At 46.0% G+C, this 26,163-nt stretch overlaps 2 protein-coding genes across 19 annotated transcripts in view; one reads left to right on the top strand and one right to left on the bottom strand.

The window, feature by feature from the left end:
• The window catches only part of ESR2 (estrogen receptor 2), a 92,836-nt gene that overhangs the window by 59,658 nt on the left and 7,015 nt on the right, over positions 1-26,163 (top strand). The window contains exons 8-9 of the mRNA XM_061429103.1: positions 2,491-2,671; positions 5,172-5,394. Of these exons, the coding sequence (XP_061285087.1) occupies positions 2,491-2,671; positions 5,172-5,358 (368 nt within the window). The 3' untranslated portion in view covers positions 5,359-5,394. The remainder of the gene's footprint in view (positions 1-2,490; positions 2,672-5,171; positions 5,395-26,163) is intronic.
• SYNE2 (spectrin repeat containing nuclear envelope protein 2) overlaps positions 13,513-26,163 on the bottom strand; it is a 326,466-nt gene continuing 313,815 nt past the window's right edge. For 14 of the 18 annotated variants that reach the window (XM_061429086.1, XM_061429085.1, XM_061429089.1 and 11 more), the window contains 11 exons: positions 25,339-25,621; positions 24,782-24,850; positions 23,743-23,882; positions 20,763-20,877; positions 19,856-20,058; positions 18,645-18,845; positions 17,559-17,687; positions 16,361-16,552; positions 15,565-15,648; positions 15,018-15,067; positions 13,513-14,564 (listed from right to left, as the gene is read on the bottom strand). In XM_061429086.1, coding sequence (XP_061285070.1) covers positions 14,342-14,564; positions 15,018-15,067; positions 15,565-15,648; positions 16,361-16,552; positions 17,559-17,687; positions 18,645-18,845; positions 19,856-20,058; positions 20,763-20,877; positions 23,743-23,882; positions 24,782-24,850; positions 25,339-25,621 — 1,689 coding nt within the window. In that variant the 3' untranslated portion in view covers positions 13,513-14,341. The remainder of the gene's footprint in view (positions 14,565-15,017; positions 15,068-15,564; positions 15,649-16,360; positions 16,553-17,558; positions 17,688-18,644; positions 18,846-19,855; positions 20,059-20,762; positions 20,878-23,742; positions 23,883-24,781; positions 24,851-25,338; positions 25,622-26,163) is intronic. The other 4 variants (XM_061429088.1, XM_061429090.1, XM_061429091.1 and 1 more) reach the window with 4 other exon arrangements.

The following is a 26,163-nucleotide window of genomic DNA, read 5'->3' as shown; positions in this document are numbered from 1 at the left end:
CTGGTGGGCTACAGTCTGTGGGAGTCACAAAAGAATCAGACACAACTTAGTGACTAAACAACAAAAAATGTTCCGTTATATGGATGTATATTTTGTTTATCCGTTCATCAGTTGATGGACATTTGGGGTATTTTCACTTTTAGGCTATTATGAGTAATATTGCTATGAACATTTGTATAGTAGCCAAGTATTTTTACATTTTCACTTTTTGTCACTTTAGACCAATGTATGTACAAGTACACAATTTTAACTCCTTTTAGAATCCAGAGAGAAGATTTATTTATGGCAGTAGAAGTACATGGAGCAGAATAAGCTAAAAAGGGTAGTTACAAGAAAGCACTTGTTCATGTAGCCAGGGTCTGCATTTTAAGGAAGTTAAGCTTAAAATAATTTTTGCTATATTTTCATTTAATTAATAATTTTCTGTGTATGTACCTATAATATGCATTAACATGTGTATTTATCATTTCAGTTATAACGGTGTGATTGGCTAGAAGTTTGAATCTATGTAAATTCATCTAATTCTTCCAGGCCAGTCTTTGCAGTCAGTGATGGGGATAGAATGGCACACAAATGGACAGGGTCTGTGCCCCCACAGTACTTACGTCCAGTCTTGCTGAGGGTCAGAGCATGTGTATGAGGACTTCCAGCCGGTGGCACAATGTGGTGCCCTCTGCTGGGAAAGCATGTGGCGTCTTGGGAGCGTCAGCTTCTACAGGGAAGTTCATGACCAGTAGTTGTGACACACGGAATGTATGGAGTCTAGAGGAGGAATGGATGCAGATAAGCTGGAGGAGGGGGTGTGGAAAGAAGGAGGTGGAATGGAGGAGGGAAGGGAAGGAAGGGCAGGTCTAAGCTGAACGTTCAGCATGGTCAGTGCACCAGCTACAGTTCAAGTTGAGGCATGCTGAGAACTGAAGATGGAAAGAGCAGAGAGAGGCCTGGTACCCTGATAATGGCGTTAAGTGGTTTGGACTCCACCCCAAGAGCTGGGAAGTCATTGAAGGGTGCTTCGTGATCTGCATTTTCCATTTTGGTTACTCAAGGGCATGTTGGGTGGGGGCAGTAAGAGGGCAGGTCATCTGCCATGAGGGACAGAGGAGTCCTCCGTGAGGATGCGGAGGGGTCAGGAAGAATCACTGTGGGGAACAAGGTGAGCAGGTGGCTTGGAGCAGCAGCTTCTGGGCCAAAGATGAGTATCTGAAATCTGCATCATGAGACATCATGGAGGGACATGCCCCCAGGGACGTGGTAAAGCACTGCACTGGCATGGTTGTGGTTCAGTATGTCCCTTGCCTTAATTGAACTGGGTTGAACTGAGCTGCCTTAATTGAACTGAAAATGCCGATAAAAGTAGAGAACAAAAGCTGCCAAAACAAACTCCGGATGATCCTTTGTTCTCGTCACAGTCAAAAGTCATCAGCTCCCCTGTTGATTTCATGTCTTTGAAATCGAAAGCCTGGAAGGGAAGCTAATTACTTCCCTGTTGCCCAGAATCAAAAAGTCAGGGTTGGTAGGGGAGGGGGATGGTAGGGGCAAGGATACACAACTGAGCTGTTATTTTTAACTTTCAGGAGGCCAGGTATCTCAGTTCCTAGAGTCAGAGGGGAATTAAACACAGGGCCAGGCAGGAAGGGGGAGGTGACCTACCTCCTGAGGTAGTTGTGGGGACCTCAGGACTCACGTGCTTGTAAGCTTTGCTCAGTGAGCTGAGCCTGGAAGAACAAAGTAACTGGTCAGGGGCCAGAGAGCAAGAGATGGTGAATATAAAGTAGGTCTGTCTTATTGCAAATCGGTGGTCTTCCTGCTCCACCAAAGCGTCACCTGAAGTGAAATACTGAGAGTCTGGACAGAGGTGAGGTGGCAGTGGCCCTGCCGTGGAAGGGGTTGGGGGCTGCATAGCAGTGGTGATTAGTTTGTTTAGTAAACTCCCCTTAGACCATTGGCCCTCCTAGGGACTAAGAGTTGGATTAACCTCACTTTCCTGGCCATCTCCATATGGGTATTGTTGCTGCAGCTGAGAGGTACCATGTCATGGTTTGAGGCAGCTGGATACATTTCCTACTGTAGCACGGCCACACTTATGGGCCTGGCAGCCCTCTGAGAGGCTGCTGAGTCTGCCTGCATTCAGCCAGCTTTCCCTTCCAGCTCAGTGATGGGCTGGCTCTTGGGGGAGTAGACAGCATGCAGAGGTGAAGCCATGCTTTTAAGGTTTCACCAGATACGCAGATGTCAGAACAGCCGAGACCACTTGGGCCTCCTTCCTGGAGAACGTAGAGGGAAGATCCCCTGGAGGAAGGCATGACAACCCACTCTGGTATTCTTGCCTGGAGAATCTCATGGGCAGAGAGGCCTGGCAGGCTATAGTCCATAGGATCACACAGAGTCAGACATGACTGAAGCGACTTAGCACACACATGCCTAATGGCTGAGCACATGACTTCTGTTTTCTCAGGACAGTGACTCTTGGCTTTTTAATTCTTTGTCCAGGTATGTACCCTTCAGCTACAGCACCCCAGGAGGCTGACAGTGGCCGGAAGCTGACTCACCTGCTGAATGCTGTGACGGACGCTCTGGTCTGGGTGATTGCCAAGAGTGGCATGTCCTCCCAGCAGCAGTCCATGCGCCTGGCTAACCTGCTGATGCTCCTGTCTCACGTCAGGCACGCCAGGTACGATCCCTGCAGGGTCTGCTCCACTGGGGGTGTGGTGGGAGGGAGGGTGCAGATGCTCACAGAAGGGTGAAGAGCTTTGGAAAAAGGGTTTTGCAAGTTCAAGATGGATAAGGTAGAATTGCCACCTTTAAGGGAAAATGAACTCCTGAAAGGGAAGGCGGGCATCATCAGTAAACACGCTGGTGGCCTTTATAGGATGCGGTCGTTGTAGTAGCTTTATAGTGTCTTGTATAGACAGCAAGAGATGAGGTGTTGAGACAGGGAATACAACTTTAGGCTGACCAAGAAGATGGCAGACTAATGTCTCAAAATAACCATCTTTTGAGGGTCTGGATGCCAGGTTCTTTTCGAGATCAGAGGTGGGGGGAGACAAGGAAACAAAGTAAAAAGGCCATTAATCTTGCAAATATTTCCTAGAATGCAAACCTCAGGCAGGGGATGTGTTAGTGTCTTCCTTCCTGCCACCTATAGGTGGACAGGGTCCTGAACAAAGACACTTTAGTAAGTCAGGCAGAGGGGCAGGATTCTCTGAGGCAGGTCATTATGTGTGATTATAATAACAAAAGCAACAGAAAGCAAGTCAAAGGAACAGTTCCAACATGGAGCCAGAATTGGCTTTTCCCTGCAACATTGTGCTGGCTTATCCGGTTTTTAGTTGCTTGGGATTTTAGCTTGTTTATGGATTCTGAAAGGGGCAGTTAGTTCCTCCCGTAAAGTGAGCTGCCCCATCTTCCTGCACTACACAGGGCTGGGGTCCTGAGGTGTTTTCTTAAAAAGGTTAAACCCAGCTTCTCTAGATCAGCTCTGGGGCTGGTGATCTGGGGCAATCACAAAGGCTTCCCTAAGAGTCGTCCTTTTCTTGCTATAGAAAAGGATATTATGTATCTTTGCAACACATCCCCTGCCCGAGGTTTGCCATTCTAGGAGATATTTGCCAGATTAGTGGCCTTTTTATTTTTGTTTGCCTATCTCCCCCCACCTTTGATCTATAAAAGAACCTGGCATCCAGACTCTCATAAGATGGTTATTTTGAGACATTAGTCTGCCATCCTCTTGGTCAGCCTAAAGTTGTATTCCCTGCCTCAACACCTTGTCTCTTGCCATCTATCATGCGGCAAGCAGAGCGAGCTTGGGCTTGTTAACAAGACACCATAAAGCTGCTATGACAACTGCATCCTATAAGAGCCATCAGTGTGTGTACTGATGATGCCCGCCTTCCCTTTCAGGAGTTCATTTTCCCTTCAAAGTGGCAAGTCTACCTTATCCATCTTGCAATATGATACTAAGAGAACTAGTGAGCCGAGTAGGTTTGGGAAGGCAGTGCATGGGTAAAGTGTATCCAGGAAATGGACACTGTGTGCCCTCAAGAAGGGAGATGGTGTCTGATGGTGGCTTCATGCCGGTGCTGTGAGGCTCAGCGCTGGCCATCACCCAGGAGGAGGGTGGGGTGCTGGGGCTGGAGGAGGGGAGAAGAGGAAGGAAGGTAAATGCTCCCTTGAGGAGGAAAGTCTAGGGGCGGTGAGAAAAGACGACACCTCATGGGTTTTAACAAGGGGGAGGGAAGTGGAAATAAGCTCTGCTCTGTTTACTCGTTAATGATTACTCAGCACACGACCATTTACAGAGCAGAAACAGTCCATCCTCATTAATCACAGATTCTCTACTTGTGAATTTGCCTGCTTGCGAAAATGTATTTGTAACCCCAAAATCAATACTCACGGTGCTTTTGAGGTCATTTGAGGACGTGTGCAGACTGGCAGAAAATTTGAGTTACCCACACTTACGTTCCCAGCGGAGGTCATACCAGGTGCTGCTTGCTCTGCCTTCTTATTTCTGCTCTCAGAGTGTAAACAAGGGTGTGTTATATGGTCTATTTAGTACCTTGTTTTGGCATTTTGTGCTTTGTTGGAGATTTCATAGTCTAAAAAGGATCCCCAGGAACAGTGCTAAAGCACTGTCTAGCTCCTAAGTGCAAGAGGCCTGTGATGTGCTTACAGAGAAAATGCATGTTAGATAAGTTTCGTTCAGGCATGAATTTTAGTGCTACAGGCTGTGAATGAAATGTTAATGAATCAATGATTTATGTTAAATAAGGCCCTTTAAACAATAACTCAGAAGAAACAAGATTATGTATTAATGGGCTGATGAAAATGTTGGGACCAGGATCTCTCAGAACCTAACTCTTATTTCTCCCAGTAGCAATGGTTCAGTGTTTTCAAAGACCATGAAGATGTACCTATGGTGTTCAGAGACCCCATCACACTATGGGTCAAGTTGTTGGGGTGGGTGGTGGGACACCATCGTCCACAGGACATTGGCTTCATCCTCACCTGCAGATCATTGGAGGAGCCAGATGCAAGAACCATAAAGCAGAGGGCTGGGGGTCGTGCTGGGGTGAAGGTGAGGACCAGCTCCATGGGGGAGAGTCGGGGAGATGTCAGGCTTCCTGTGGCTGCTTCAGGAGGGAATCTCAGCACCTTTTTTTTTGTCTCTCCAGTAACAAGGGCATGGAACACCTGCTCAACATGAAGTGCAAAAACGTGGTCCCCGTCTACGATCTGCTGCTGGAGATGCTGAATGCCCACACACTTCGCGGCAACAAGTCTTTGGTCACAGGGTCTGAGCGCAACCTGGTGGAGGACAGTGAGAGCAAAGGGGGCTCCCAGAAACCCCAGGCTCAGTGACGCCCAGCCCCGAGCTGTGGTCAGACTGCAGAGAAGGTCAGAGGCTGAAGCATGAACTCTAGCACGAACCGTAAGTCCCGTCAGAAGGGGGCGGGCTTCCTTGGCTTTCTGCTATGTGGTCCTTCCTGTGGCTCCTCGATGCCATCCTTCCCCGACCTCCCTATCTCCTGGGAGTCAGGGTGCAAAAGCCAGTACTCTTGTCATCAGAGGGCAGAGTTTGAGTACAAGGTTTATGTCTGGCTTGGCCTCATGGGGTCTCATTGTGGTCACTCCGTTACTTCCCATCTCCCTCCCACTCTTTGGAAAATATCTTAGGGATTTTGGAGTGACTGGAGGAAACTGACTTGGGAGAAAGGGGAGAAAATGTAGGACACGCACAGAAGGGGACTAACCTTTTCTGTGCCACTTAAGCTGCCCTTTGAGTCCTTTGTGTGCTGCCTTCTGGACCGCTTGATTGTAGGATTGAAAACCACAGTGACCGTCAGCTAACTGGCCTGTGAGGATGGATGGTCATACATTGCTATGATTTTGTCCAAGGCCAGAGGGAATGTGACCTAGGGAGCCAGTGGTCAGGCTGGGGTGGGAGCCACATCTTCCGCCAAGACCTTGCTGCCGCCTTCCTGCAGGTTCACCCCTGTTGGTTTGCATTCAGAGAGCCTGTGAATTATCTGGGGGTGGGGTGTGTGTGTGTGTGTTTTCACCTCCATGGAGAAGAAATGTGGAGATGCAAATACTCTGCTCCTGGAATTGCCTTTCTTAAAACTCTTGTGTCCCAAGGAGTTCAGCATGTGTGCTGGAGGAAGGACCAGTGTTTGCAGGAATGGGGTTTCTCCTGTGGGTGTGGGTCACAGCCACCAGGCTTCCCTGGGACAGCCACAGCTGCCACATCAGCCACCCAGGGGAGACAGGGACACTGCAGGTGTGTGTGTGTGAGGTGTGCTGATCCACAGAGGGATGAATGGCTACACACACGTCAGCATCTGCGTGTCAGGTTCAGGGTCAAACTATGGACGGGATGAGCACACCACTTGAACAAGACTGTGAGCTCTATTAGAAAAGAGAGATAGTTAGGGTAATTATTTATAGCAAGAAAAAAGTCTTTTATACCCTAGGGCTCTTTTAAAATATTTTCTTATCAGAACATTTATATGGTGGGTTGGGTGAAATAAAAACTTAGTAAAATATTAGTTCTTATTTCAAGTGGAACATAAATAGGACGTGATGATAGAGCACCTCTGAAATTACAATTTTAACTCATTTTTTTAAATTTACGTTTTCGTACAAATTTTCAGGAGCATCGTGAATGCATATAGCAAGTTTACATCAGTACTTTGGAAGAGAGCAGTTAGATAATCATGTGTGACTTTTGTGATGTTTTTAAAAATTACCTTGTAATAGATTAAACACATTTTCTTTTTGAAAATGGTAAATACAGAATGTGCTCACCACAGTAAATCTAAGTCATTAGGAAGATTACATTCAATAACATAAGGTTGGTTTCTGGCAGTGTGATCTTGAATAATTGTTAATTTTGATATCGATGCAGTTTTACTAAAAATGTTGAGCAAAGCTGTATCAGAAACCCTTAATCACGAACCAAGAAGAACACAGTGTTGTCTATATTCTGAGGGTATTTGAAATTATTCTTAGTGACTCAATGTTGTAGCTTTAGTACAACAGATACTTTAGATTTTATAGGAACCAGGGTTTAGGTCAATTTTCTTTCTTTCCAGTCAGTTTAGGACCCCCTATGGCAAACAAGGCGATGGAGGCTAGAGAGTGGGAAGTGGGAGGCAAAGAAGGCAGTTATTTGAAGAACAATTATTTGCTGATGAATTTCTCTTAATTGTATTTATAAAAAAGACTACCAGTTTGAAAAAAAATAAAAAAAATCAACAAAAATAATACAGAATGAAGTTCAAGCCACCACCCCATGACTGCAAAATCAGGTTGGATTTTGATGCCAAGGAAGGCATCCGATTAGTCTCAGGTGTCCAAGCACCTGTCTGTGCCAAACCCTGCGTGTCACCCACATGGTGCTTGCTGTCATGAAAACTCCTTCAGTGCCCACTGCCCACCTCCCACAAACACTCCTGTATGCTGCTTGAGGTTGCTTGTTTCACTGCATTTGGATTTAGCCCGTGAGGAGGATGTTAACACTTAGGGTCATTTCTTCTTGGCTGTGGTCTCACCTGGTGTGCTGGTGAGTCAGTCCAACCAGAGAGGCTGCCCTGGTGCAAGGCTGTCTCTTAGACTGGCATCTAGGCCAAGCAGGCAGTTGAGATAATATGGTATGTCGTTTAAAGGTGTTCTTTGTTTTGTTTTGAATTCCCTAGGGCCCTTTCCCCCTTTCAGATGTAGTGTGTACATCTGTTCCCAGTTGCTCCAAATCCTTTCTCTGAGGATTGCAAACTGCAAAATCAGACTGCTGTTTTTATGGGTTTTGAGTAAATCCTCCATGTTCGTTTTAAAGATGAGCCATTTCTCTTAAATAGTGCTTTCTCTTAAATGTCTTCTATTTGGAGGGTATCTAACCACCCAAAGTGTTTCCCTGGTGGCTCAGATGGTAAAGAATCTGCCTGCAATGTGGGAGACCTGGGTTCAACCCCTGGGTAGGGAAGATCCCCTGGAGGAGGAAATGGCAACCCACTCCAGTATTCCTGCCTGGGAAATCCCATGGACAGAGGAGCCTGGCGGGTTATAGTCCATGGGGTCACAAAGAGTTGGACATGACTGGGCAACTAACACCAACCACCCAAATGGTCCATGGGCAACTGAAAGTTCTCCCATAGCTACGTACAGATTTCAGTGCTTTCAAGTTCAGTTTTTAAAAGGAATTAACTAGGGAGAATAGGACCTGTGACAACTGTAAATAAGAATTAAGTGAGTATTGGGGAAAAAAATAATTACCCACCCAACTACATCTTATGTCTTACGGAAAAGGGATGCTCAGCTTTGCCTGAGATTCGTATGGTGAGAACGAATTTCCTCCACTTCGATCATTTAATGTGAGAAACTTACTTGTGGGAGATAAGTGAGATTTGAGCTAAATTCCAAAAACATGTGTCTAATATAGGAATCATATAGACAAATTTTAATAAAATAATTATCATGGAATATTCTTAATACAGAAAACAGTGTTCATGACAGTGTTCACGCAGGTTCCCAGGAGAGCTGGCAGCCCCTAAAGGGAACCCTCGTGGCCCCCCTGGGAGAATGCACCGTGAGTTGTCGTCGTTCTGACTCTGTCTCCCTCTGCCCTCACCACATCCTGTCTGGCCTCAGGCCTCTCACATGCTCAGTGTCCACCAGGACTAACTACAAAGGATTCAACCCTAAAATAATTTTGAACTGATTTTTCTTCGAAAATTGTGGTAGAAACAGAAAATTAAATTGTCAGCTTAAAAACATTTCTGGAGGGTCTTAACTGTATTAAAAAATAATGCAAATTCAACAAACGCTCTTCGGTGAGACAGTCTTTATCTGGGTTCTTTCCTTTGCTAACTCAACTGGAAGGGCAATTATTTTTAGTTTCATAAAAAAAAAATTATTAGTTTCCAATTCTTGGCAGAACTATGTTATATATTCATATATATATATTATATATATATAAAAGCTAAGTTGAAGCAATTCTAGAATGTTCTAGCATGTGAAAACAGTTTGGTTATTTTAATCTGCTAAGAAACTTGCATATATTAACACTTTTTCAAATTCAAAGGTGAACCTTCAGTTTCTAGTCTATTTTGAAACCAAACATTTTTATATAAGATTTGACACATTTCTTTAAGCTGCTAAAAAATCTTAAAAGGACATTATAAAAGTCATATGAAGGAAATGATAAAAATACATTAATACCTAAAAATAGTATTTGTGGAACACGGACTGTGTGCCAGACACAGCGCTCAGTGCCTCATACACTCATTTAATCCCCATACTAACTGCTGTTACCCCAGTTTTCTGGCTGTGGAAACTAGAGTTCAAAGCAGATTTGTTCAAAGTCATATAGGGAGTAAGTGACAGAGCTGAACATAGGCAGTTGAAGTTCCAGTGCTGAAAGTAATCATTGCAACTTTAAAAAACTGAAGGAAAAATATTTTTAGACTGCAGAATCCATTTGTCAAACGCAGTCTGACATGTGTGGCTACTCTGGTTTCAAAGTGGGGCCTGCTTGTGGCCTCATTTCCAGAACACCCCGGTAGACAAGGGGTTCAGTCCCATTTTTTATACATGTGTAAAGCCCAGAGGGGTACACAGACCTGCCCAGGATCATACAACTGCTTATGCCAGAACTTGGACCCGAATTTAGGTCTTCAGCCTGCCTGGCGAGCACCGCTCCTGCTATAGACTTGCTTCCACAGGGGTCTGCTGCTCGAGTGGAGTCTCGGTGCACGGAGCGGGGCCTCGGTGCATGGAGCAGAGACCGTTACGTTGTGGTTCCTTCTACTGTACTGTCTGCCTTCACCATGTAGATGGGGTCTGTACAAAGCTTTACAGAATAACAGTCCTGGAAACAGGGGGTTAAAAAAGATGAATTCTCTCATGCCTGCCCTCCCATCCTGGGCTTCTAAGCTCGTGGGCAGCACTGCTGTCACTTCCTCCTGTCTGCTACTATTCCCCAGATGTATTGCTGTGAGGTAGATTCCCTGGAAACTTACCTGTGTAAAATTCTCACACCTTTTAGGCACCGATGCTTCCTCACTGAGTCTGGTCTACTGCAGCACTTAAACACATGCATTTATTCATATAGCTCTCCAAGCTGCTGGAACTTTAGCTCCTGTGGCAGCTGGAAGATGTGCATTCTCTGCAGTGTTATCCCTATAACCCTTTTTGTTGAATTGGAATCAAGGATCCTTTTTCTTTTTTTGAATGCTTATTTACTTGTGGGGCCAGTCAGTGTTATGGGATAGTGGACTTCCTTTATGGGAAGGACCAAGGTCTGATGATGCTAGCCCTAACAGCTCCTGTGATCCTATGGTCTGTGCTGCTGCGTCTCTCTGCGCTGGATGTCTAAGTGCCATGACTGTAGGTCCTGTAACTTTGTTATTTGATGATCCTGTGTACCTCAGAGCCCGCTATAATTTGTGATTTTTTTTTTCCAGATGAATGCTTTGTACCATTAAGCAGGCTTTTAATTATGGGCCTTTTGACAAATGAATGTTTGCTGTTGTGTGAAAGCAGATTTTGGTATCTGCTTTCCATTCCTCCAGGTATGACTTTTTCTTTGCTGTGTGCCTTTAATGTCTATGGAACTGTTGCAGAAAGAAGTTTAACGTGACATAAGCTAAATAAAGTGTTTTTTTTTTTTCATAGTTTTGGTTTTAGAAATGTATTTGTTGGGAATATAAGAACTTTCGATAATAGGTTAAGTCATCAGTGTGCCCAATCTATTCTGAATTCTATTGTTTTAGGTTTGCAGAGCTCTTTAAGAATTTGATGAAAATCAGACACTCTTCCGGGAAAAAGGCACAGAAACAAAATGCTTATATATTGAGTTAAGAATCTCTTTCTTAACCTTGAAGACTTTTTAAACAGCAGCAATTTAATCTTTAGTCAGCTAATTTCACACTTGTGGTTTATGAAGAAGGCACTGTGTGATCAAGTAAAATGCAGCTCATGAATATAAAAACCCTGGTATGCAATGCATCAGTTTAGGGCGCGACCTTCTAAACTTAAAAGAAAAAGTGGTGGTAATATTTTCACTTAAATTTCCCTGTAGGGTTATTGTAATCTTTGAAAAGAGATGAATTATTTTAGACTTAGAAGAGACTTGGAGGTTGCGTGGTAAAATGAAGACAGAGTCCCTTTAGCTGGTCCCTTTACGCAAAGCTCCTGGTGAACTGCGCACGTCCTGGAGTGTCTGAGCCACAGCAGGGCCGCCAGCGCTGAAGTCTGGGCTTCATCTACTGACAAGCTGCCCTGGCTCCCCTGAAGTTTGTGCTTTGCAGAGAAGAAGAGCAGTATTGGGATTGCTTCAAGTCCCTGTATCTCCTGAGTGTCCAGAGATGCAGGTTAGGACCAGGTAACTACGCAACTGGATCAGTAACTTTTTTTAATATTCTTTTCCATTATGGTTTACCATGGAATACTGAATATAGTTCTCTGTGCGATACAGTAGGACCTTGTTGTTTATCCGTTCTCTATATAGAAGCTTATGTCTGCTAACCCCAGCCTTTCACTCCATCCTTCCCCCAACCCCACCTTTGGCAACCACCAGTCTGTTATCTGTCTGCGATTCTGTTTCGGTTTCATAGGTAGGTTCATTGTGTCACTTTAAATCCCGCATATAAGGGATACCGTACTGTCTTTCTCTGACTTGACTCAGCATGATGATCTCTAAGTTGTACCCATGTTGCTGCAGCTGGTGGTGGTGGTTTTTACAGCTGAGTGATGTCGCATATATGCACCACATCTCCTTTGTCTATGCATCTGTCGGTGGACATTTAGGTTGTTTCGATGTTTTGGCTACTGTGAATAGTGCTCCTGTGAACACCAGGGTGCATTTATCTTTATGAATTATAGTTTGTCTGGATATATGCCCAGGAGTGGGGTGGCTGACAACTCTATTTTTAGCTTTCCTAAGGAGCCTTCATACTATTTTCCACAGTGGTTACACCAATTTACATCCTCACCAACAGTGTAGGAGGTTCCTTTTTTTCCACACCCTCTCCAGCATTTGTTATTTGTTGATTTTTTTTACTGAGGCATAACTGATTTACAATGTTGTTGGTTTTCGGCATTTAGCAAAGTGAATCTGTTATACATATATCCATTCTCTTTTAGATTCTTTTCCCATATTGGTCATTACAGAGTTCCCTGTGCTATACAGTAGGTCCTTATTAGTTATCTGTTTTATATATAACAGTGTATATGTGTCAATACCAATCTTCCAATTCATCCTAAGCTTATTTTCTAATCTGTAACTATTTTGTTTTTGGAGATAAGTTCATTTGTAGCTTTTTTTAGATTCCACATATAAGCCATATCATATTTGTCTTTCTCTTACTTCACTCAGTATGAGAATTATGGCTGAGTAATATTCCACTGTGTACATATGTGTGTGTATACACACACACACACCCCCCCACATCTTCTTTACCGATTCCTCTGTTGATGGACATTTAGGTCGCTTCCATGTGCTGGCTCTTGTGAATGGTGCTGCAATGAACATAGGGGTGCACTGTAGACTTTCTGATGATGGCTATCAGTGTGAGGTGGTACCTCATTTTAGTTTTGATTTGCTTTTGTCTAGTAATGTTGAGCATCTTTTCCCATGCCTATTGGCCATCTGTATTTCTTCTTTGAAAAAATGTCTATTTAGGTCTCCTGTACATTTTTGGATTGGGTTTTTTGGTTGTTGAGTTGTACAAGCTGTTTGTATATTTTGGAAATGAAGCCCTTGGTTGCTTCGTTTGCAAATACTTTCTCCCATTCTGTAGGTTGTCTTCTTGTCAAATGGTTTCCTTTGCTATGCCAAGGCTGGTTAAGTTTGATTAGATTCTATTTATTTTTATTTCTATTGCCTTGGGAGACTGATGTAAGAAAACACTGGTGCCCTTTATGTCAGAGAATGTTTTACCTCTGATCTCTTCTAGAAGTTTTATGGGATCACGTCTTAAGTCTGTAAGCCGTTTTCTTTTTGTGCATGTTGTGAGGGTGTGTTCTAACTTCACTGACTTACATGCAGATATCCAACTTTCCCAACACCACTTGCTGAAGAGACTTTTTCCCACTTATATTGTTGCCTCCTTGGCGGAAGATCAACTGATCGTAAGTGTGTGGGTGTATTTCTGGGCTCTCTCTTCTGTTCCATTTGGATCAGTAACTTATCATTACACTCTTTGTTTGGGTGGGAGATAGATGGTGGTGCTGGAATTGTAGGAAAGCCAGATGGCTTTGTCTGTTAATATTCATTAAACACTATGTGTTGGTTGGCTCTGGAGGGAGCTGGGGATAAAAAATCTGAGTGAAATGATCCTTTCACATCCAACTTGTGCTGCCCTCATCTCCCCTATAAAACAGTAGAATATAAATCTTAGCTCAAAAATAGTAAAACCCATAAATCCCTTCAAATATTTTTAAAATATTTTTTCCTCTATGGAGGATTACGCATGACATTTAACGGCTTTGTAAATATAATCCATTATGACAAAGGTATGGCTTTTTTGTTTTGTTTTAATGAGAAACATCTGAGTTGTACATACCACAACAGCTTCAAGTTTCTGCACCAATCCCCCATGGTCAAACAAACAAAACCTGAAGCATCACTTTAAGTGTGAAAAAGTCTTATAAAATTAACTTACAAAAATGTCCCTATCAAGTCCGTGGTTTGGCATTTACTGTACATTAGTCAAAAAAGCTCAAGCTAAAATTTGTTTTTAAAAAATCAAAGTTTACATTATTCATAGATTCTGCATTGTTAAAAAATATGCACAAATAACCACATCCATGCAATATAATTTCTTTAAAAATTTAAAGCAGTATAAAGAGCAGACCTAAGTACTGAACAGATCATTTTGGTTTTATAACCTGTAGCTCAAGATTGCTGCTGATTGAAGTAAAATTAATTCTAAACAAACATCTTAAATATGATTGTTTCAATCAATCAGCTAAGGGTGTGTGAGTTTCTGAACCATTTCCAAGGTGGAATCTGCTTGTTTCTGTAATATATATACTATGTGATGAATACTACTGTTCACTGACCATATTCACTACGTTTTAATAATGTGGTTTGACAAATCAGAATTCACAAAGTGCTTGGCTCTTCAGGAAACTGCTGTTTCCAAAGATCCCAAATCCAATCAATTGAGCTTTGCCAAACTGCCCGGAGTGACTGCTGCCCAGGGTCTGGAGAGAGCTCTCCCAAGTCAAGCCCAGAGGGAGGTATCCACAGCTGGTGGCCCTTGGACCAGTGCTCAGAGTCACTCACAGGGTGGACACCAAGTCAACAGGCTGGTGGCGTGGCACTGCGGGCCGGGCCGAGCCTCTATGTCGGGGGTGGCCCGTTGGTGTACCGCAGCATGGGGTAGAAGGACCTGGCAAAGTTGTTAGCCTGAGTGCAGCTGTAGTCCTCTTCGGAGGAGGGCAGCAGGCAGGCCAGGAACAGCAGCAGCAGCAGGAGCAGCTGGAGGGGCAGCGCTGCCCTGAACACCCGAGAAAGGAAGGAGCGCTGGGGCTTGGAGCTCTCAGGGGCAGCGGGACCAGGCACCCTGGCAACAGAGGAGATGAGAGCTGACTGGGAGTTTCTGGAGACCTCCCATCACCTGAGCCTCTGCTTGTGTAAGACCTGGCTAAGACTTCGTGTTCCCAATGCAGGGGGCCTGGGTTTGTCCCCTGGTCAGGGAACTAGAGCCAGCATGCTGCAACTAAAAGATTCCAAGTTCCAAAACTAGGACCCGGCACAGAAGAGAAGCCTAGCTCTTGCTTGCTTGCTAAGTCTTGCTTCAGTTGTGTCTGACTCTGTGTGACCCCATAGATGGCAGCCCACCAGGCTCCCCGTCCCTGGGATTCTCCAGGCAAGAACACTGGAGTGGGTTGCCATTTCCTTCTCCTTCTAAATGGTAGAAAAGCAGTTTCTACAAAGACCTTGAGAGAGGCATTGGCAAGCCTGCTGGGGGACAGTTTAGGGCAGGAACCCACTGCTGTTACTGTGATGCTGTTACCTGCTGGCGGTCTTGTTCTTCTCTTTTGTAGTTTTCTCTGCTTCGAACTGCTGGATAAAAATAATCCAATTAGTAAATGGAAGATAATTTAGTTCTGTGAATGATAAAACATTCTTTCTTAAGTTATACATGTTTCTTAGGTTGTCTCAAAAGCTTGGCAGGAGGACTAGAGTAATACGTTTGAGATTACACTCTGAGGTAAGAAAATATTGGGTTGAACTAGCAAGAGTAGCACTTTTCCAGCCTGTTGAGCTGTTGCTGATGGAGAGATCAAGAAGCCCCTTTAGCAGTGCCCGGAGGGCTGCTGACTTCCACAATCCCAGGGAAGAGTACTGAGCACAGGACAGCCTTTCAGTCAGGTCTTTAAAAGTTTTTTTTTCCCCCCCCTCAAATCTCTGGAGTAAGCCACTCCACTGAGCAGCAGATTGAAGCAGAAATCTGCACTATTGTGAAGTACTGGAAGGGAGCTTGGAGGCCCAAGTCCCGGTCATCTCAATAACTTTCAACAGTAACTAGTGTGGTTCCCCAGGCGGAAAGGGGCTCTCACCTTGGCTTGGGGAGCTGGCGCAGACGCGGCTAGAGGCTCTCCGTGGTCTACCTCGTCCACGCTGGGCAGAGGTGAGTCTGGGTTCTGAAATCCACACAAGAGTTCAGGGAAACGGAAGGCTCTGAAAAGTCTCAAGAGCACAGAACCTGCTTCCTGCAGCTTCTTCACTTTACTGCTTACCTACCCCTCCCCGACTCTGATCTTTCTAGAAGGAGAGAGGCTCTTCTAGTGTGCTCACTCCCCGCTTCTAAAATGGCCTTTCTTAAGGCTAGAGGAACTGTAAACAAGTGAGGCCAGTCACATGCATTAAAAACCCAAAGCCCCCATGAGCAGGACAGATAGCTGGACACGTGGTGTAATAGCGTGGCCATATGATCTGGGCTGCACAGGAGGAGAGGTGTTCTCTGGGATGGAGAGGAGGGGCTGCTCTACATCTGGTGAGTCACCTATTCTGGGCTGAATCACAGCTTAGAGAAGAAGGTAGACAAATCAGAGTGGTCAGAAGAGAGCGGCCAGGACAGTGAGAGGATCAGGAACTGTCCCGTGAGAAAAGTGAGGGCGTGAAGGCAGAAAGGTCGCGGGGACTTGGCTTGTTTTCCACACGCCCCCAGCCACACTGATGGGTACTGCTGTCACCTCCTCCTCACAGATGACAAAACAACTTTAAAGAGCTTTCATAACTTATTCACACGGCAGAGTGGGCAGGGCTCCTCCCTCCCCTAGCAGGGCGTAACATAGCTTTTCCGTTTGCATCTAACAGGACGATTCTATATTTAAGGGCTACAAGGGGACTCACCTGGCTTCGCTGCAAGGACACTAAGTCTTGGGACACTTGCTCAAGTAACTGTTTGAGTTTCTTCTCAATAACATGGACCTTCTCTTCAGCCTCAATGTAGTCTTCTCCATGCCCCTTGATAAGCAGGGTGCTGGAAATCTCTTGTAAGGAATTTACTTGAGGTTGACGTTCCACTAGCTCCTTTTCCAGTTGCTAGGAATAAAAAAGTGTGTAAAACAGTTGCTTATCAAAAGGGAAGCGTGTGTGGCTGGAAGCAGCTTTCTCAGTGCCGGGAAAGTTCCGGGATGGATGGTGGCTGGTGCTCGTCCAGAACCACCCCCTGCTCCTATTTGCTGGTCCCCAAGCCTGGCATCATCTAGATAGCAAGTTGGTCATGCTCCATCCCTATTTTTTCAAATTCCTTGTCATTCTGGAGACATGATGCTGGGGAAATTAGAGGAAAGAGTGAGAGGGTGGTTTGGGAAGACTAGGCCCTCATCTAGTAATGGCAGGAAGTCGAGAGAAAATCTAAAGTGGGTAAATTAAGAGAGCGCAGCTTATGGTTAGAGAGGGATCAAGTGAATCTGCTTGTATTGTCTTGCTCGATGTCTAAAGTGGTAGCCACTAGACAATATGTGTCTACTTAAAGAAATGAAAAGTCCACTGCTCTGGAGAGTGGGGCTTTACAAAGATTTTAATACAAAAATATTTTTTTAACAATGACCAGCATTTCGATTAAATTTAAAATATTAAACCACATACAAATACGTGGATAAAAATGTCACCCTGAGTGCAAGTGACAATTACGGGTCTCATCTTCACTTGTTGGTGAAATATACACAAACACAACTACCCCCCAGGAAAAACACTGTGTGTGTGGATATAGAAAATCCATAGAGCTCACCAGGGCTGCAGGGCAACCAAACACCGCATTTCTTCCCAAATGAGCTCTATTCACAAGGGAGAAAGACTAAACGGCCTTAAGGGTCCCAGGATATTGCTAAACGCCTATAGCCCGAGTTCTACAGTGGTTTAGACTTCCTGCTCTGGACCATGGCGCTTCACCCTTGCGCTCATCCCACTTCAGCAGAGGGATGCCAACCGGAACATGAGGGCGGAACACCAGTGGACAGTTTCCAGAAATGCCAGGTGAGGCCGCTCGGTCCTGAGGCCCTGCACAGGCCAGTGGTAGCGCAGGGCCCCTTAGGAGGAAACTCACCACGAGTTCTTCCTGACACGCCAGGAGAGCCTGGGGGTCTGCCTCCGGGTCGGTGACATGAGCCTTCTGCCGCCGGCTCTCAGCACTCGCTAACCACAGCAGCAGACTTTGACTCAGCTGGTGAAAGTCCTTAAAAACAACAGACATCAGGGCACTGCCCTTTCTCAGTCTGTGAAGGCAGGTGTGCTGGGAAGCAGCTTACTATGATAATCCATCAACAGCACTTGCTCTTCTGGGTTTTACTCAGTGACTAAAAGGGCCAGATTTAAACTAGATGCCAGGGCCCCCCCCGCCCCAGTGGAGGGAAAGCAGGACAAGAAAGCACTTGGCATGTCCCAGGAGGCATGGTGAACTCTGCCAAGTGCAAAGTGTTAGCTGGAAGGTGGGTGTCAGCATGCCCCACACAAATTACTCAATGAATGTGCTGATTCAGTGATTGAGGGAGACCCCTCAACTGAACAGACTATGGCCCAGGGACAGGCTGCACGTGGGCTCGGTGGTGGGCTCCTGTTCTCTAAGAGGGGCCAGAGCTAACCCGGGCTGGCCATTTACTATGTGTCAGGTGCTGGGCCAAGGTTACACATGTGGAGTTGCAGAAAATACCCTGTGAGGTAGGCACTGGAATTATCCCCATTTTTCAGATGAAAAAACTGAGGTCTAGAAGGTTCAGTGCTTTCCCCACAGTCACACAGTTACTAAAGCTACAGAGCAGGGTTAAGCTGCTCCCTGTTCCAAGGCCAGATCTCTAAATCACTCTGCTATCCAGCCTTCTTGGCAAAAGGACAGACACGGTGCAGGGCTGGTCTGACATTTCCAACCTACTGGAACGCTTGCTGGAACCCATATACTATGGGTGGGCCTGGGTGGCAGAGTGGGAAATGCAGGGTGAGTATCAGGTATCTGAGAAGACAGCAGGTGGGCCTCTTGGGAGACAAATGGTGAAGCACATGCTTCTTAAGCACAAGCCGTATTTGGCTGTGCCAGAGCAGCCTGACGATGATAAAAATACCTCTTCTCCCGCCCACGTGGGCCTGGCTGTGCCCCGGACTAGGCCTTGGGCACTGGCTGGGTGCTGAGTCGGCGTACCTGGCACTGCATGAGCGACCGCCGCAAACCCTCTCTCCAGCTCTCCACCGCGCCCAGGGCCGTGTTCCAGCGCAGGGTCAGCTGGCCGACTCTATCTTGGAGTTCTTTGGACTCGGTGCTCTCGCTCTGTAGAAATTCTTTGCTGTTCACGTTGACGGAGACCACTAAGGCCTTGTAGGTGTCAAAGGCTTTCAGTATCTCCTACCGCAGAGGGAAAAGGCTGGGTCAGGCACTCTGAAAACGGTGATGTGGGGTTCATTTTGAACCTCTTGTGGGGAACAGATCTTCCAGACAGTCCTCCGAGCTTTGGCCCCGAATACCAGAGCAGCGTGGCCTGTGACTGGCTGAGAGGCATCAGGTGAGGGAGCTGCCATACAAGGTCACAACTTGGCTGGCCAGCTGGTCAGACCCAGGGCAGCGGCCTGTCTCCTGGGGGACCAGCTATACCGGAGGCATGAATGGACCCCCTGACTTCTGTTTGGCTTAATAACATTTCTGGATCAGATTAAAAGCCTTCCAGGTAAAACACATGAAGCTATCCAGCGTTTGCCTCTTAGGTATCACAAAAGTGTTACTTCTTAGAATGAATGATAACCCCTGATATATCAAGGCACAAAGTAAAACAATAGTACAAATGTGAAGACTGCCTGGATACCCCAAAACTCCTATCCTGGGTCCTCTTAGGAGACCAGGCTCATGTGCAGAGCACCCCCAAAGTGCAGGGCTCAAACCACCCCTCTCCTAGGGCTAGTTCTGGTGGGGCCAGGGCTGACTGTGTGGGTGCCAGCTCCGCTGTAACTCCTGATCTGAGTTACAGATCAGGCTACAGAATTTGTCAGTGGGTAAGCCGTCCTCCGCCCCACCCTCAACACCACCCCCAGTGCTGCCTGCACATAGTTTGGAAAGGTATTTCTAAGCTGCCTGCCACGGCCACTGGTGCCTCCGTAAGAGTCTAGGGAGTCTAGGACTGCTCCCTCTGCAGTCAGATCAAAGCTCTGGGCTTTGGGATCATTTGGAGATGCTCCTCTAATTAAAATACAAATCTTCATCTGTCTCCTTGCTGGTTACAGAAGTAAAACAGGAGAGACTATTGAACACACGCTGCGTACATGCCACCCCCGACGCAGCTAGCAGATCTGACGTGCTCGTACACACAGCCAGTGTTTGCACGTGCATTCTGAAGCCCTCTTCCCTGCCACACTCTCACTCACCTTCAGCTTCTTCACTTGGCGTTCCATTTCCTGCATATCAGAGGGAGGTTCTGCCAGCTTTAACGTCTCCAGCTCTGCTCCAGTTTTTTCCAGCCAAGGGGTGATGTTGCTGATATCAGAGTTCAGCTTCTGCAGGTTTTGTTTTTTTCTGAGCTTATTGTGAAGTTCTTGTGCTTGGATCAGTTCCCATCTGTCAAAGGCACCTGGAATAAAAAAGCCGCCAATAAAAAGAAGCAATAATGCAAACAAATTTCTCTGCTTCCAACTAATTCAGGGTCACGGTGATAAAACCTGGAGGCGATGCTCCTTGCAGGAGGCCCGGGGTTAGCACTTCCCCCGAGTGTGGAACAGCACGTTTCCTCCGCTCTGGTTCAAGGCCTGTGCCAGTGTACTCTCACAGGGCCTGGGACAAGGTGCGGAGTGGCTAGGAGGCCCAACATGTTGCCAAGATGCTCTGTGGTCCCATGTTCAACACTCCAGTTCATGCTGTATTTAAGATGCTCTGTCCTCCTGTCCATGAGTGATCAGGTCAATGCTATGAAGTTGACTTAGTGTCAGTTGAGTCATTACTTTTACGGTAAAAGGAGACACCTGACACACACTTTGATCATCATCTTCATGTCTGATCTTTGCACACAAGCAAAGTCATGCAGGTGCAAACAGGCCCTTCATCATATGAGGCTCATTTTGTCAATATTTAAAGAATAGTTGTGAAAGTAAAGTGAATAGCCTAGGAATTTGTTCATAAATAAAAGTCAGCTGGATCTAAAATAACATTAGCTGCTCTAGGTCAAGTTTAGAAGTTTGGTGAATCAGGTAATAGGTGTTGAGCAGAGACTTAGAGTAAATGTCTAACCAACCCAAGACATAGTCTCTGCCTCTGAACAACTGCCTGATCTAACTGTACCTGACTGCTGACCAGTGAGGGCGGCCAGGTCTTCATCTTCCTGCTGTGCACTGCCAGTCAGAACCCCTGGATCTTCCTTGCCACCTTCAGTCCCTGGAGACAACAGCAGTTTTACCTAGAATGAGACAATTTTTACATTACCATCTATAAATTTTAAAGGCTGTCTGAAGACTGTCGTGGTTCATAGTAACAGGTAAGAAATGAAGATATGGAGCCCTTTCCTTCAAAGGGTAACTTGTTGGTAATGCAGAGGCACTTAAGTGTACGGGTAGCATTTGTAAGGAGCAGAACTGATGGCAAAAATAAAGTCTCATCAAAGGCCCAGGGAGGGGGAAGCAGGTGAGAGGTCAATGTTGGGAACAGAATGGCCTGATTTAATGTGAGGCTTCCTAATGCTCCCCTATTGAAATGTGCGAAAAGACCAAACAATTGTTGAGCTTACCAGACTGTGCTGTGTTAGCACTTTTACATTTGCACAGTTTTTTACAAAATTTTCGTTATCCCTCCCAGTCACTCTGTAGAACTGGGTGGCATCATCACCACCAGGTATCAGAAATAGAGCACAAATCTGCCAACTAGGGCCCTTCGTGACAAACCTTTTCCTTTCAGTGCATACACCGACTCTTCTGTTATCACAGAGCTGATTGTGCTGTTACCTCAGGCCTTCCCAAAAATAAATGTATCTTTTAGAAAAGTCATGTTTTTTGGATTGTGTCCGTATGGTCTATTTGTGTGGCATGAAAGAAAAAAAAAAAAGGCAAAAACCCCTCAGATTTGTGGTTGCAGACACATCCAAAAAGGGTTGAGCTTTTGAAAGTGGGCAGGTAAGAACACAAGCATAGTCACCTGCAGAGGCCATACCACATGCCCTGGATGCAAAGCAAAGAGTGAGGTGCGGGGGTCTCTCCCTGGGGCCATCGGGTCTTACTGTGCACCACAAAGGGACCGAGTTGAAATGCTAACTGCTTGCTGAAGAGTTTCTGAGTTGGGTACGGACAAACCATTATCAAATGACTAGGCTCTGACCATGTTTAGGCAGAATCTTCTCCGCTGTCTAGCAACATGCACTCCTACATGCAGAGGGGACTTTGAGGATGAATCTAGTGATGCTCACATCACTTTTGGGTCCCCTAAGAGATGACACTAAGAATGTATGAGACATTTTAATTTCGACTTGCTGGTCACTACTTCTCAATACTGAGAATGATCTGGGGCCAACATTAAATCCTAGGCTTGGCTGGCTCCCAACAGCTGCATAACCAGAGCGTGGCAAGGACTTACGCTGCCTGAGGAACATGTAACTAGAAGAAACAGTCACCAGTAGAACAACAAACCATATCAGTAGTGATGATAATGCTGGTGACCACTTCTGAGGGCCTCATTTATGTTTTCATACACATTAATCCTAGCAGCAACTATGGAAGGTAGATTTTTGTTTTTAAATGAATTATTGGAGTATAGTTCCTTACAATGCTTGGTCAATTTCTGCTACATAGAAAAGTGAATCAGCTATATGTATTCATACATCCCCTCTTTTTTGGATTTCCTTCCCATTTAGATCACCTCAGAGTACTGAGGAGAGTCTCTTGTGCTATCCAGTAGGTTCTCATTATTTATCTATTTTATACATGGAGGCTTCCCTGGTGGCTCAGATGGTGAAGAATCTGCCTGCAGTGCAGGAGACCCAGGTGGGATCCCTGGGTTGGGAAGATCCCCTGGAGGTGGAAATGGCTACCCACTCCAGTATTCTTGCCTGGAGAATCCCATGGGCAGGAGAACCAGGTGGGCTACAGTCCATGGGGTTGCAAAGAGCTGGACACGACTGAGCGACTAACACACATACACGGTAGTGTGTAAATGTCAATCTCAAGCTCCCAATTCGGCCCATACCCTCTCTCCCCCTTGGTGTCCATATCTTTGTTCTCTTATATCTGTGTTTCTATTTTTTCTTTGAAAATAAGATCATCTATACCATTTTTCTAGATTCCACACATATGCGATATTATATGGTATTTGTTTTCCTTTTCTGACTTTATGTCAGGTAGGTTTACCTTCAGGTAAGGAAGGCTTACAGGGGTAAGTTAAGTGTTTACAGCCCTGGAGCAATTTCCTCATACGGCTGGGAATCAAACCCAGGTCTACTATTGGTTGTTCAGTCCCTCACTTGTGTCTGACTCTTTGTGACCCCATGGACTGCAGCACTGTCCTTCACTATCTCCCAGAGTTTGCTCAAACTTATGTCCACTGAGTCGATGATGCCATCCAACCAGCTCATCCTCTGTCTACCACTGCACACTGTCATCTTTCTGAATAGGAAGTCACAATTTTTTGACTAGAATGTATGTGCTGTGCTTAGTCGCTCAGTCGTGTTCAACTCTTTGCAACCCCATGGACTGTAGCCCGCCAGGTTCCTCTGTCAAGGCAAGAATACTAGAGTGGACTGCTATGCCCTTCTCCAGGGGATCTTCCCGACCCTGGGACTGAACCCAGGTCTCCTGCATTGCAGGTGGATTCTTTATCGACTGAGCCACCAGGGAAGCCCAAAAATACTGGAGTGGGTAGCCAATCCCTTCTCCAGGGGATCATCCCAACCCAGGAATTGAACCGGGGTCTCCTGCATTGCAGGTGGATTCTTTACCAGCTGACCTACCATAGTCAAGGTGAATATATCAAAGCTTTGGGAGCTCAGGAACAGCTCAGAAAGGCCACCACTTTGCTTCTCTGCTGTTTGCACAGATGACTGACTCAACAGTAATAACCATGGTCATCGTGTGTCAGCACTCAAAGATGGTATTTAGCCAGACACCCATCTCTAAGTCTAGTCAGTTGTGCCAGAGTCCTCATGAAGTATGTCACCATGGGAAAACCAACCCCAAATATGCCTGGCAGGTGAGCACATGCAGTATACACCAAAATCTCTCTCTCTTTAAAACTGTAACTCATGGATGTGGGTTATACTCTCAGTGGGGTCAAGACTTACATAGGCTGGTTTATAAGGGGTGCTGGAATCAGAGGGGATGGGTTGAACATTCCTGTCACCTCCCATTTGTTTGTAGCGACGCTTGGGACAGGAAGGGCTGTCAGGAACATGCCACGAGGGGCCTTCAGAAATGGATTTGCCTGAAACAAAAGAATGGCAAGTGACGGTCCATTCTCTCCAACCAAAGGGTTCATATTTAGTTACACAAAAAAGGTCATGGGTAACGTGGCATCGGGTTACAGTATAATATGAGTTCTGCAGCTTTCCTTGCAAAGCATGCATGTTTGCAAAATGTCAGTATGTCCCAGAAGGGGATGAAATGAGACTCATGCAACTGAGCGACACTGGGTCTTCACTAGGTGGGTTCACGATGGAGCACGACAAACATGATCTGCTGTGAGATGAATGGCCTTTTGGAGCCGGGGGCCCTAGTGGCAGGGGCGCTGGCAGCAAGGCTGGGTCTGGGGCCTGAGAGAACTGAAGATCTCTCAGGAGTGCGAGGAAGAGTGAACATCAGGGTAGATTCAAGGACCCCAGGGGCGCTCGTGGCTCTAGCCAACCACTGCAGGTGGGGATGGGGCAGGGAAGGAAGAGCAGAGCTGAAAGTCAGGGAGACGAAGGTGTCTTCTCCTGTGGCAAAGGCAGCGGTACCCTCACCCCCCACCCTCTTCCCAGGAAATCACCATAAGCAAGGTAGGTAGTTCCAAACCAAGCCACCCTGAAGAAAGCCTGGCCAGTGCCAAAGGACTTGAGTTAGATGGAGAGAAAAATTTTTAAAGGCACCGTGAAGAACTCCCTTCCACATGGGCCTGAGGGGGAGGAGAAGGATGGTGTGGAGACTGCTCTGGTCTGGAGGGTTTTGCATGGAGCACAAAGCTATATGTGAGTATGGCAGTGCGCATACACCATGACGCGAGGACCAAGGCGCATGGTGTCCACAGAAGGCAGAGGTCAGACACGACATGGGAGCGAGGTTTAGGATGCAGTGCGTGCCACAGGACGCTGCCATGTTGAGACACATGCATGGGCAGGGGCCTACCAGAAGACGCTTTCAAAGTTTTTGTGGTCATTTTAAGATATGCCTCAGGATTTTCAAGGATTTCTATATCTGAAAAAGAACAATGTCATTTTCCTCACTGCAGGCGCTGTAGATGAATGTCCAAGGATTAAAACAGTAGAAACATTGTCACCTGGGAGGAGAAAAGTAACTATCCTTCATCTGTTTTATTTAAAAGATTTAAAAAAACAGGATTTTTTTTCCAGCCAACTCCTGACCATCCAAAGTAGTGCTGGGGGAGAGGAACTGCATAGAAAGGACAGAGACAATCCCTGATAACTCTGCAAAACTCAACTGAGAAGTCCGCTGATGAGCCTCCAATATCCAGAGCCATCATCAAACAGCCTTCACATCCCAATGTAGATTTTATTTTTCCCTTTCATTCCATCAGTAATAGGAACGAGCCAGCTCTCAGGGTCAGAGGTGGGCAGGACAGACACAGGAAGCCACAGGATGTCTGGTCAACCACAGGCTGCACTCTGACTACCAAGAGCTGGGCGTGTGGCTCGGGCGCTGAGAACAGCCGCCTGGGTCCATACCTGACAGTGCACTGTAGTAGGGGCCCTCCTCGTCTTCCTCGTGAGAGGAGGAGCCCCCCACATCGCCTGTGTGGTCCCACTCCAGTGGGATGGAATCCACGCTGACAGGGGTCTCGCAGCCAGAGCGCTCGGGCCCCAGTGCTGGGGGCACCAGTTGACAAAGGGACTGCGGGGATGAGGGCTCCTCACTTGCTCCCCTTTTACGCCAAGAGTCGTCTTGGATCTCTCTGGGGTCTTCCACGTCTGTCTCGTTCTCAGAGGCCTCCTTTTCATCTTCCAAGCCCTACAACAGGGGTGTCCAGTTTTCAGAATGAACCAAATCATAGCCTGTTGCCATGATGAGGAGAGTTAGCATCTAAGTCTGCCCAACTAGCAGCTCCTGAGAATGGCTACCACCAGTGTTTCTGAGGAGACTTTGAAAAGAATCGGGTCCCCAGGCCCTGCCTGGGGTTATTCCAATTTAGAGTATCAAGGGTGGGACCCAGAATCTATAGTTTCCAAAACTCTACCTTCTTTCCTCAGAAAACCAGAAACTTGATCATGTAAGTTAAATATATAGAAGATAAGGAAATGGAGGACAAAGTTTCACTGATGGTTAATGGTAGGTTCATCTAAGAATCAGAAAATTAAAAAACAATTTTAAAGGCCATTAGCATGTTCTAAAAGGAAATTCACAACATCATGCCCCAGGCTCTTTCTTCTTATCCCCCAATCTTACTGTTCCAAATACAGAATTTTATTCCCCTATGTTACAATTACTTTGTAGTAATTGTATATATAGAGAAAAATGACTATATGGTTATGTTATAAAATGAAGGAATTGAG

The sequence above is a fragment of the Bos javanicus genome, chromosome 10 (assembly GCF_032452875.1).
Source record: "Bos javanicus breed banteng chromosome 10, ARS-OSU_banteng_1.0, whole genome shotgun sequence".
Lineage (NCBI taxonomy): Eukaryota > Metazoa > Chordata > Mammalia > Artiodactyla > Bovidae > Bos > Bos javanicus.
This window is presented reverse-complemented; position numbering and strand designations above follow the sequence as displayed.